The sequence below is a fragment of the Dicentrarchus labrax genome, unplaced genomic scaffold (genome assembly GCF_905237075.1).
Source record: "Dicentrarchus labrax unplaced genomic scaffold, dlabrax2021, whole genome shotgun sequence".
NCBI lineage: Eukaryota > Metazoa > Chordata > Actinopteri > Moronidae > Dicentrarchus > Dicentrarchus labrax.
In genome coordinates this window covers 12,186,942-12,199,596 of record NW_026136702.1, presented here as the reverse complement: position 1 = coordinate 12,199,596, position 12,655 = coordinate 12,186,942, and the positions used below count along the sequence as shown (strand labels likewise).

General features: G+C 39.0%; 1 protein-coding gene across 24 annotated transcripts in view; it reads right to left on the bottom strand.

The window, feature by feature from the left end:
- kcnma1a (potassium large conductance calcium-activated channel, subfamily M, alpha member 1a) overlaps positions 1-12,655 on the bottom strand; it is a 134,934-nt gene that overhangs the window by 73,249 nt on the left and 49,030 nt on the right. For all 24 annotated transcript variants that reach the window (XM_051379808.1, XM_051379718.1, XM_051379727.1 and 21 more), the window contains exon 3: positions 1,693-1,754. In XM_051379808.1, coding sequence (XP_051235768.1) covers positions 1,693-1,754 — 62 coding nt within the window. The remainder of the gene's footprint in view (positions 1-1,692; positions 1,755-12,655) is intronic.

The following is a 12,655-nucleotide window of genomic DNA, read 5'->3' as shown; positions in this document are numbered from 1 at the left end:
CTGCATCCCCAACAGGAACATTACAAATGTAACAGCATTTACGAGCTGTCATTTACATTGATGAAATAGAGGAGGTTTAATTTCCCTCTCCAATAAGTTAGTGCCTGTTGCTTCCACCCCATCAGTTTTCTGTGGCTTTTTTTTTTTTTTGATTAACTGATTATTGATCTTTCATGTGCACAATGATTGACTGAGGAAATTACTTTTCATCCCCAGTAATCATCTGAATAGTAAAAGGATTATACACTTTTACAAGATGCTAATTTATCTTTCAATCGTTTTTCTGGCTAAAGATATGTCAAAGAGGGATATACTGTATAAAGAGGGAGATAGGAATATAGAGGAGGAAGTAAAGGTTTGTATCCTTAAGTACAAATAAGTGACTGGATTCATGGAATAATTTCCAACTGCTGTTAAAATAATACTGTACAAGTTCGATTGCATTTAAAATTGAATTATTCTGAGAATTTTACATTTCTCTGTTCCCCCAGGAAAATAATTTCAAAGTTCACAGATATTGTGTCAAAGCAAAAAATAACTACAGGAAGCTAGCCATTATTGAAAGATAACATGCTGCACAATATGATGAAAAAGTACCATATACTATCATGGTCAATTTGTTATGGTCCCTTGCAATCAACATTCCATAACTGCAGGCACTGCAGCAGATATCTGAGGCTTTTTTTGATAAATCAATGGTGCATGAAATAAAAGTGCAGTCACACACAGAGTTAGTTTGTAGGGTATTGTGACACGTCTTTGGTTATTTCGTTGCCAGAGGCACATCTAACAACTTCTACATAATTGGAAACAATACAGTAAATCGCCTTTTTTGCTTTAATTAAAATAAGTGCTCTCTGAGCCACAGCACTGAAAAAAGGGGGGAACCATGTACTGCAAAGGCTTCTGTTTACTGAAGTCAGGAGGTGCAAAATTGCTGTCGGCAAACATACAGTATAAAGTAGCACCTTATATTAATTTAACCTGGGAAAGATAACGCATTTGACTGCTGTATTCTGCTGTTTCTTGCAAAACATTGTTGGCCAGTGTGGAGAACAGCAACAGCAAAGGCTGCAAACAAAAAAACTTATTATGTAAATAACATTACATATGAGAAAAATAATATAATAACTTTTGCTGTTTGTTTGAAACTAGCCAGACTTAAAAAAAATCCCCACCATCCCTTTAAAGGTACAGTTTGGGTTTGGATGGTGTGAAAGTAGCTGCAGTGGTTATCGGAGAAATGCCAGGCCTGCAATCTGTCTCTGGGTGACTGCCAGCCTGGGATACGCATAAACTGACAATAAGCACACTCACTTACTCACACACAGAACAAGCTTCCCAACACATACTGTACGGTATCTGCCTGTCTCTGTTACCATGGTAACATGTCCTCCCATTGAAAAATCCTCAGATGCAGATATGTGTGTGTGTACTGTATGTGTGTGCATCACTGCTTGTGAGTACTTGCGGGGGTGTGAATATGTGCATTTGCATTTCAGAGATTGCAGTGTGTGGAGATGAGTAAGGACGCATGTGCACCTGTCATTCAGATACAGTATGTAGGCCAATGTAATTGCGTGCAACAAATGCATGAAAAGTTCATTTTATCTATATTTTATCATCAGTATAGCTGCTGGAGTGTGAAATATACATTTATTTCAGAAGAATCGTCAAGAAATTGATACTTACTCTGAGGAGTCTATAAAGTATATTCCGAGGGCCCCGATGCTGAGTGCAAAGACCAACACCACCTGAGGAGAGAAAGACACAGACAATAGAGAAATTATTTTAATTTATAGAGCAGTAATGTATTCTATAGTAAACTAAGTATTGTATTCAGTTAGGGTAGACACAACAGGCAACACTAGTTACAGTATCTGTAATTAAACAGTGACTTGCCTCCTGTAGATTACAGAATTGTTTGGATTTTCAAAAAGCATGCGCTGAATAATGAATGTTCACCCTAATGTCAGCAAATACAGCCTATTGAATACAGGCAAAGTGAAGTCTAGCCAGCACAATTATGGGAAGCAAAGAAAGGACACACATTTGTAAGTTCAACTGTACAGAAGAGCAGCAACAGTGTGTATAGGGAGTGTTGAGAGGAAGTGCTTAGAGAGGACCACAGTTATCAGGTGTTGACATGCACTCCTCAACTACTATGCTAAGTCAGCTTGCATTGTGTAAGCTTGTGACCCTGCTGGACTGTGGTGTGTATAATGTTTCAATTACTAAATGTGAATGGTAAGGGAAAGTAAGGTGAGGCAAACTAGAAGCAAAAACTGAACCTCACATAAAACAAGTTATTTAATCCTTTAGAGAGTCTTAAAATATGTTTTTTGTATGAAGGATTAAGAAAACAACCAAGGGAGTTCAATTATTATTCTTGTTTGTGGACTGATTTGAATTAAATTTAAATTCGACCAGGCCACTTGAGTTCAGAAAATACAAAAGAAATGCACAACCTTCTACTCATTTAAGAAGATATCTTAGAAATCAATACTTGGTTAAATTGTTTCTCACTTTATCCAAAATCAGTACAAGTTTGCACAGGCTGTACTGCAACAACTCAACTGCAACAGCAGTAGCACAAAATGTAAATGCAATACTTATATATAATGTAATATCTTACAACATAAGTAAATTTACAGGGCTAAATACAGATTATGCAAATAAATTAGCAAATACATAACAACAGAGCCATTTATAATAATATAGAGGATAGTATAGTATAACATAAAAAACACAGAAACGTCTACTCAAATTTTACTCCTGCTGTTGAAAATGAGGACCTGTTTGGATATTACTCATTAAAAGTAAACGCCAGCTTTGTCTTGTTCCACGCCCACAGAAAAAATGGCAAACTGCACTGACAAACATTAGAGATCACACCACCATCATCATCACCACTGTTATCATAATCATCATTTTCGCAACAGCTGACCAATGTAGCGATGCACAATAGTTCCTCCCCTGCGATCTTTTCTCCCATTCAGCCATCCCACAATAGGAGCCCACTGTCCCTGCTGATTGTGCCATTCATTATTGATGATGGGAGCTTGATTACTTTCATGTGATGGTCCTTTGGATTGATCCAATGCATTGTGACTGAGGTATTAAGTAAACACCCCCATGCCCCTGCATTTTTAATGGTTTTGCTGCTTGAATGGAGGACGACGGCGATCCTGTCCACATAGCAATCAAGGGCCGGAATAACCTTACAAGCCAAAGACATCCATGATGCGCCACACAAAGGGAGTAGGCTCAAGCAGAAACTCTACGATAACATTAGGCTTTTTGAATGAAAAGCACTCCAATGGTCTGAAGGGAAGCAGTTGACTAGAGGGAATTGTCTGATCCTGAAATACTGCCCTGTTGTCTATACAGGAATTAAAGTGTGTCTGGCTTTGGTATGCTTATAGGGAGTTAGTATTTTGCCATTTGCAGGAGCAAGGTGAACTGAGTAAATGCACTAAAGAGCAGTTGAATATTAAAAGTGAAGGAGTACTGCTGCATATGTGAAAAAAAGTTGCATAAAGTAATATAAATTGTAGAAACTGCCTGAAGGCTGATCAATTGTCAGTGTTGGTTGGGTACAGACTACAAGATTGAAAATGAAAGAAATCTGATGTGGAGTTAGAAAGGTTACCAGACCCCAATCTTCATCTGTCTATGATGAGCCAGACAATGTTGAAGGAGTGTAAAGCTAAATCACATGAATCCTGTTTTAATGCTACAGAGAGAGGACAATAGTTTTCAGCTTGAGTCCACAAGCTAATTGAACATCAGCATATTTGACTACAGACAAAAGAAGTCATTCACAGCTTGACACTGTCAGCAATCCTAACATGGAGAAGCACCATTTTAAGCAAAGCACTAAAATACATGTGTTCATTAATTTAAATGCAGTCCACATACAGTGCTTATAGATCCATATAAACTGACATTTCCTTGGAGCTAGTTTGTGCTTCTATATACCAGGGGTTGTAGGGGTTGAGAAAGGGGCAAAGACAAGTATGACAATGGTTGGTTGGTTGCTGAAAAGCTGAGTAGCGAACAGTGAACACCCAGCGATGAGCTGAGGAGATAAGAAGCACCATCATCTTAAACTGACCCAGTTATTCAACTGTGAAAACCAGTCCACCCCTCAATCCCAACCCCCCACCCTTTCTCCCACTCTCCACACAATGTCTATGAGAGCTAGCTGTCAACCTTAAACACATAATCTACCAAAGACAACCAACCGAGCAACCACCACTGCAAATCAGGCCTAATGCAATGACACTCAGGGGAAACCTACAAGAATGGTACTGACAGAGGGGCATTCCCTCCACCTTCAAAAGAAAGTGAGAAATAAAAAGAAACCTAAAGCAGTAATAGAAGTATAGCTGTTGCTGCATTTGTAATAGTTGTAATTTACTTAATGGGGCTGTTTATATTCACATTAATGATTCAGATGTGATGGCATGAGATGGCATGAGTGAGTCATGTCTGTTAGCAACAAACTGGGATATGTCAGACTCATGTCAGAGGAGCAGCATTCGGACGTGATGTCTATGTTTTCTCTTTAATAGCCGTGTAGGGTTCATTGGTGTATCCCTTTCTATATTTAAAGTGCAAAGCTAAATCTGTCAGATGTTTTCCGAGGTACACTTTAGCAGGCATAGTGGAAGACGGAAGTGGAAGAGGGTTGCGAGAAATCGTGTTTGTGTGTGTGTGTGTGTGTGTGTGTGTGTGTGTGTGTGTGTGTGCACTTCAAAATGTGCAGGTTTCAGGTTTCAGCACCGCAAGTGGACAAGAGGTGGCAAATCTCACATGACACCATCAGAATTTTGACACATAATAACACTAACTTACATGTATAAACACACGCGCAAGAAATATGATGGGCCCTAAAACTAAGCCAAAAGACCTCCTCTTCAGGGATCCTATGACTTCCTTTGTCCCTTAAGTGCACCCTGTGTGACAGGGAGAGAGGAGAGTCTCACAGACAGGTGATGTAGGCTGACAACGCACGGAATAATCGCCTCACATTAAGGCCAACTACCAAGGTCAAGAGTGCAGTGACTCAAAGCCCCCTGTCTCGTCCACATTTCAGTTCAAAGTAATCGAGACGGACAGAGTTTTCTGTTTCTCTCTGTCAAGCTGAGAGAGGGCTGAAGAGGCACCAATGTTGTATACACACCTGAATACAGAGGATAGCAGTGGTTAAGGGTTATAGGGGATATAGATCAAATATTCCATCATGGTGTCATTGATTTAATATCTCAATATTGAAATATAAATATATAGATACATTCCGGTGAATGAAATACCTGAAAAATCAAGATATTATTATGGACTATAAACAACAATCAGGTATTACATTAAATACCAAAAAACAATGTTATTTATGTTCAAGACCTCCAGCATCTCTAGTGGTTATGACTCAAATGAGGAAGTCATGGAAGTACTAGCAATGAATTAGCATTTTTTTCCTTTCAGTTTATCTCTGGATAATACTACCCACATACAGTTATACTAGATTGTCTACCAAAGTACAACCAAAATAAAAAGCTTTTTTCAAAAGTAAAGGAATATACTTACTTCCTGTGTAAACAGGACATCATCTTCTGCCATAAAAAGTGCATTACTTTGTGTCCATTAAATTTTCTCAAAGGTTTAAAATCTAATTATTTTAGTCTCAGGGACCCCCACTGTTCTTATATTATCTCCATTAAAGCCGTGACCCATAGTATATGGAAGAAAGTTGGAACTTTTAATTTTAAGCTATTTTAGTTCATTTATAAAATAAAAAACCTACATGTGCAAAATATTAATAAAATCCAAAGCCGGGGGCTAATGAGGCAGCTCAATTGTGAGCTGATTTGCATGCTATTATTACAGAGCTTCTAGAGGTCGACATCAAAGGCAGGAAAACAAATATCCTTGTGGGTATTGTAGTTATGTGAGAAAGGAGGGAAAATCTGAACTGAAATATTTCTGTTTTTCTTTCTGTCAAACTGAAATGAATACTTTCTAAGAATCCTAATGGGTTCCCCAAGATTACATGAGTGGGAATCCTCGGTGGAGAGTCAAGAATGCCCGTCAGTACTGTGTGGCATCAGGATAAGCTTGTTCATTAATCTGGCCAGGCTCGCTGGGTTAGCCAGAAAGAGGAGCTCCAAAATGTCCGATTGATGCCTTAGCCAGAAGGGATTTCAGAGGTCCGCAGCCAACAAAAGCTCTGGCCAAACCCGTGTACTGTTTCTGCTTTCCTTTGGCTTTAATCCATAATCATATACATTCGCTTTTTATAGCAGGTTTCAAACAAACAAAAATAGCTGCAGTCTGTATATTCATTGATAGTCTATACAGATTTTCTCAGAATAATTCACATGTCACTAAACAGAAAACAGATGCAACTCCATAGCATCCCCTCGCTCATCAAATTGTCACAATGTTTACACTGCAGAGCAAACATTTGCATACATTACAACTGTTTGCTTTCAGAACTAATTCTCCTACATTATCAGACATGTGTCTAGCATCAATGCAGATTTAGACACAAAAGGAAACAGAATCGCATGTCAGTGCACGAGGTGAGAGTGTGAGCCTCTCACTGGGGGGAGTGTCAACAAATGAAACCGCCATTAAACTTTGATGGCATACATCCATACATCAGCACACATCGTGAGCTCCCATTTCCCTCTGCCTCAAATGGCAGGGGGCTCTGCATGGCCACGCAGGTGTAGGTATGATCTGACATTCTGTCAGAAAAACAATCTATGTATTCCAGTCACACACTACATAACTCATCCCGGACTACTGATGTCCACTGTGTGACTGAACAGATGTACCACAGGCATACCGATTCATACCGAAGCATTCTTACCAGTTGGACAAGAATTACCAAACATGGACAGTCTGTAAGGTTGATGGTGATCAATAATAAAAGAAGCTACACTCATTTTGTTTTTAGAATATGAACAAAGGACTAACAAGTATAGCAAATATTGGATATATGTTGTTTTTTTTCCTCTCTAAATATATTAAATAATCCTAACCCAAATAAAAATAAGATCTATTTAAGCCAGAACACAATACAAAAATAAATAATTTTAGAGTTTTGGTTCTGAGGCAACCTTGACTGAAGACAATCCAGTCCTAGGCTATCAGAGTACTGGAAAGTCCACTTCAGACTGTCTGAGACTCAGTCTGCTGATAGCTAGCCTCTGAACAGACTTTTCAATGACATGAATGCTAATTGCCACCTCCATTACAATTGCACTCTCCTAATAAAATGTAGCATAGTCGCTATTTTTTATAGAAAATAGACAAGCAGAATACGATAATGTAGCATGTTTAACTGTCAGTGGAACAGGGCCAATTATACCCAGACTTCAAATATGCAATTCATTCAATTCAATTATGAAAGGAGCGAAGGACAAAACCAGGCAGGATACAAGCTGAATAAGTTGTGCACTGGTGAGTTGTTTTCATCATCCAAATCCACTGTAGACTCCCAGTCATAGTCAATTTTAGTTAAGTCTAATGGGAAGAGTGTAAGACGGAAAAAATGAAATAGAAAACAAGATGTAGGTGTAAGTTCTACATGAACTAGTCTTCTGTAATGAAACGTCTACAATAAACAGTAGTATATCAGAATTGCTGGGCACTTACACACAAGCCCAGGTGGCCTGACATATCTAATATGTTCATTCCTTTCCAGTTACTGCTTCACATGCCAGCCTATTTTTAAGAAAAGAAGGTAATAGACTTTTGATGTGGCATTTGTCTGATCAGAGCAGAGGAGGGAAAATAAGCTCTAACTGCTCCACAATGCAACACAGTCCTATCTCTCTTTTCTCTGTTCCTATCTTCTCCTGCCCGACCCTCCCACAGCCAGCTCCTTTTGTGTTAGCGCCCAAGGTCACGCAGTGACTGTCTCTGGGGTATGGACCGGGAGGAGAAAGGATTGGTAGAAGGACCTTAACCTGTCCTTCAAAAATCATCTTTATCATTCATCCACATTTCGCACTACTCAACATGCAGTTAAGGGCTATGCTTTGCAAAGGTATAGTACTGGAAAAATATCTAAACAGCAAAGCTTTTTTAAGGTTATGTTTTTAGATAATGTCATGTATCACAGATGACCATCACAAACATTTTTAGAAAGCAGCCTTGGCTCTGGAAAAGTGCAAGTGTGCCTTAATTCTGGTACAACAGTAGAAAATCTGGCAGACAATGGACTCATTAGTGAAATTACACATTTTCACTGTCAATACTGTTGCTGATAGCATGACTAATGATTGTTCTGAGCACTGCAGGAGTCACATCCCACTCTCCTCATGTCCCTGCACTCCAGCAACTTCAGTAACGTCCTGTTAGAGGGGTTGATTTAGTTACAAGGAAGCAGACTCCAAATTGTTTGGGATGTTGTGCAGATACAAACTTCTAAAAATTCTGAAACAGTTCTGCAGACAGAGACTGCATAGAGCCAATCACAATATCTGCAGATCTTAAATGCGGAAAAAGACAACTTTCTGCATTTTGTTTGTCTATAGCAAAGATGGTGTGAAAGCATATCATTTATTTGAATCACACACTGCAAAACTTGAAAGGCGATACTACTGGGACTATGCCTGAATTTGATGTGTGAAAATACAAACATGGTGTGAAATGTAACACTTTCAGAGTGCTGACTGAGTTTAAAATGAACTTTGGCATCATTAACAGGACAAGTAAGCGATAAGCCACAAGAAGCATACCTAGATTTTATGAACAGCCGTGGTTAATGCGCTGGTGCATGATTTGAGATAACACCCTAACAGATGTACTGCAATAGAGCTGCAATGATTGGACAATTAACTGATGAGTTGTAAAATGAAAATCAATTATTTGGTTGCGCTTACTTTTCTCATATTTTTTTCTGCTTTCCTTAGTCTTATTTGTGCACTAAATACATTGGGATTGTTGGTTTTCACTATTATTTTTACATTATATAGATAAAAGGCATAATAAATTAGTTGAGAATATACTTGTCAGATTTAACGATAATGAAAGTAATCTTTTTAGGATGTAGAGCTAAGTCCATTTAACCATGACCTTGGGAATTAACAACTTAATTTAAAAAGAAAACCTTTTGTACAATCATACTCAGTCTTATGTTCAGAGAGTATACAATTCATTATTTCATCTTGCATAACTACAAGACATGACTGTAAATAAACTAACCAGCCAACCACCATGTTTCTTATCTCTCTGAAAAGAAATAAATCAAAATACAACCACTGACGTTGCACCCTTGGAATTGCCTCCATTTAACCCTAGTGGCCTTTATGAGACAGATGCACACATAGTGTCGTACGTAAGCAACAGAAACAGTGATTGACGGGGGAAAGGCTGGGGAGGGGGTCGGTATGAAGGAAAGCCTCTCAGGTCTGACAGGATGACAGCTCCTAAAATGAGCATCTGTCAGTAGGAGATGAAGAGGAGGCCTGTGGGGATCTGTTACAGACGGACACGATGACCTGTCTGAAAAATCTCCTCTAAAAGTTTCTCTATGGCATCATTAATTCATGAAAAAGAAGATGTTTTTAGATACTTGTGCTCTATGAGAGATGTGTCACTGCTGAATTAAACCATCAGAACAGAGGTGGACCGTGTGCGATGTACAGTATGCTCTAGATACCAGAAGGGCAGATCACCCTTCATCTACAGCATCCTGTGTCTAATGGCAGCCTTCCCAAGAGACAACAGTGTGACCGTGACCTTGAATGTTCGCTGAGAACTCCAAAAGGAGGAGGAGAGAAGGAGGCACAGAGAAAGGAGATAAAAAGATGGAGGTGATGATGACGGGAGATGGAGGGATGAGAGAATATTAGAGATAGCCCCCTCGTGGGACATGAGGAGCATTAAGAGGTGGCAGAAAATGGCTTGTGGCGGCGACAGAATGAGAGCAAGAGAGGGAGAGAGCAGCTGAAGAGAAAGAGGAGTGGAGGGATGGAGAATATTAGAGCATGTCCTCAAGGCACAGCAAGAGCTTAAATGCCACAGCGTGTACGTGTGTGTGCACGTGTCTTCACCTCTTTGTGTACAAGTGTGCACATATCGTGTGTATGTCTTCAACCTGTACATGTGTTCAACCTTGGTGTGTGTGCGTCTGTCCATGAGACAGAAGGGAGGACCCCTGCTAGGATTATGCCAGCACAGAGAGGATAAGAGGATGCATGTGACCAGCGTGCAAAGAGCCGCTGACGGCGTTGGAGGGGAAAATTCTTCAACTCAACCATCATATCTATCCTCCCCCCCAACATCCACCACATGAGCTTATAAATGGTTCCTTTTGAAAACTGCAGTACATCTGCAGAATACTGAATGGGACTTTATAGGAAGCTGCTGCCACTGCATTGAGTTACCATAATGTCCATTATGCATATGTATGGTAGTTAGAGGGCAACATTATTTTCTGTGACTGTTCAGCTGTTAAAGAGATGCTAACTCAGTGGTAAGTTAGCCATGTATTAAAGATTTAATGTGGGAGTTCAGTGGAGGCTCTCTGTGACATAACACCACAGACTGATGAACTCTGGGTAAAGTGTGGCTTTTCGCTGCAGGATATCACAGGTCCGAAAACTTGTTCCCATGCCACAGGGTATCTAGAGTGTCAGTATGTTTGCCACTGCCCACAACTGAGCCACTGCTTCATGAAGGGAGGAGGAACACGACAAGGGCAACATTAAGTACCGAGACACAATTTTTGGTCTTGCTGCTGAAGGAAAATACATTAAATTCTAAGAAAAAAAAGAAGCAAGATTCAACATTTTTGCTACTTAAATTTGCAGCCAGTCGGTGGGAGCTCTATTTGTCCTCTCTCTATGCTGACTTTCCCTGCAGGAAAATATTGAAATAAGCAGTGTTTTATTAAGGCAAGTGAAAAGATACGCAGCAGCAGTCATATAACAAAATATTACGACTGTTCATGATGCAATTCTGATAAAATTCTAAGTACAGGTTTGCCCTTGTTGCACTTATTATATTTGAACCCTCATGTGCACATAATGCAAACATAAAATCCAAGGCTGATGAGTCTCCCCGTTAATCCAAATTTCCAAAATACTAATCAATCTGATGAGAGGTTGTTAGGCACCATTTTTTCGAGTGTGTTTCCAGCTCTTCTTAGCAGTAAATGTGCTGTTGGTGTTACTACTCTTTAAAAATAAGCCAAAGTGATCTGCTTTACTCAGAAATCAGAGAACACCATTCCCTGATCCTTATCCAGCTGAGCAAACTGTTACTCCCTAGGTGGGCTTTTCCATTGCATTTAACAATTTTAAGTTCCCACCATTAATGGTCTACTCTAATTTACTAGTAGTTTGTCTATTTTTGGAGGAAAGCTACTTGCCAGATTAGGAATACATTAATGTGCATATTATTTTTGCAGTACTTCCCATATGAACCTTTTTGGGTAAATCGGGCATACCAATCAGGTGTGAGTAAAAAAAACTGTAAAATTCACTTTTGAGAATAATTGAATCGAGAGATCAATTGTGTAGCTCAAACCTTTCGGAGTTGAGAAGCTCCAGAAGAACCAGCTGAACACGGCCTATGTCTGAGGTGGAGTCCAATATGACTCATTACATCACAATCAGACAGTTGAGTGGACTAAAAGCACCAAACAGATGTATGACTAGGTGAGAAAAATAAATGTCCCACTGGTCCTGGACTATCAACAGGCCTTACTGTTGAACCTTGAGCTGTTCTTAATTCAGAAAGATGTCCTAAAGAACTTCAGTGAATCAGTTTTCAAGACAAGAACAGGTTATACAAAGACAATTCTTACTAAATACTGTTAAACTATAAACATCAAGGAAAGAAGTCATGTCAACATTATATAAAATATATTGATTTTCTGAGTTTGTGGTAATATATTTAAGGTATTGCAAGTGATTTATGCATATGGTTCAGTAATTTATAGCCTTGCATCACCAATGAATAAGGCCCCTACTTCTGGTAATTCATGCACCCCTGCTGGCATCAGACTGAATCCTGTCAAAATCCCCTCTATTCTTTCCCTCAGGTTCAATAAAAAGAAAATACTTGATCTCAGGAAAGACCTCTCAACAGACTTCTGCCATGCAGGGAATCCTTTCAGCCTGACAACATGACACTGAGTGAGGCTGTTTCTCTCAGGTGTTTGTTGACAAACTAACCTGTGAATGAAACACAAATCTGCAGGGAATTCTTATTTTGAGGAGCAGTCAAGGAGCACTGTGACTTGTCACCACCGCCCATGCTCTATTGATTCATGCCTTCAGTGCTGTTTTATTAAAACTTAGACAGAGTAGCTGCATAAATGTAGTTTAATAGTAGATGCAGTGTTTGATAGACAGCACAAGAAAGAGAAGTTTAAAAAAAGAAAGAGTAGGTGGTCTCAACGATTAAAAGTTCAACATTGTAATTTTTACTTTCATACTCTATATTAGTCATAATCATAACCATAATCATAGTAAATATGAGTATTATTCCACATATATCTCAGCTCAATCTCTCAATTTATTGGAATTTGTAAACAACTTTGTCATATTTATATTTATATTTATTTATATTTAATGCCTTGATTTTTAATCTGAATATTGTTAGCAATGTAAGTGTGCCATGTATCACCAAT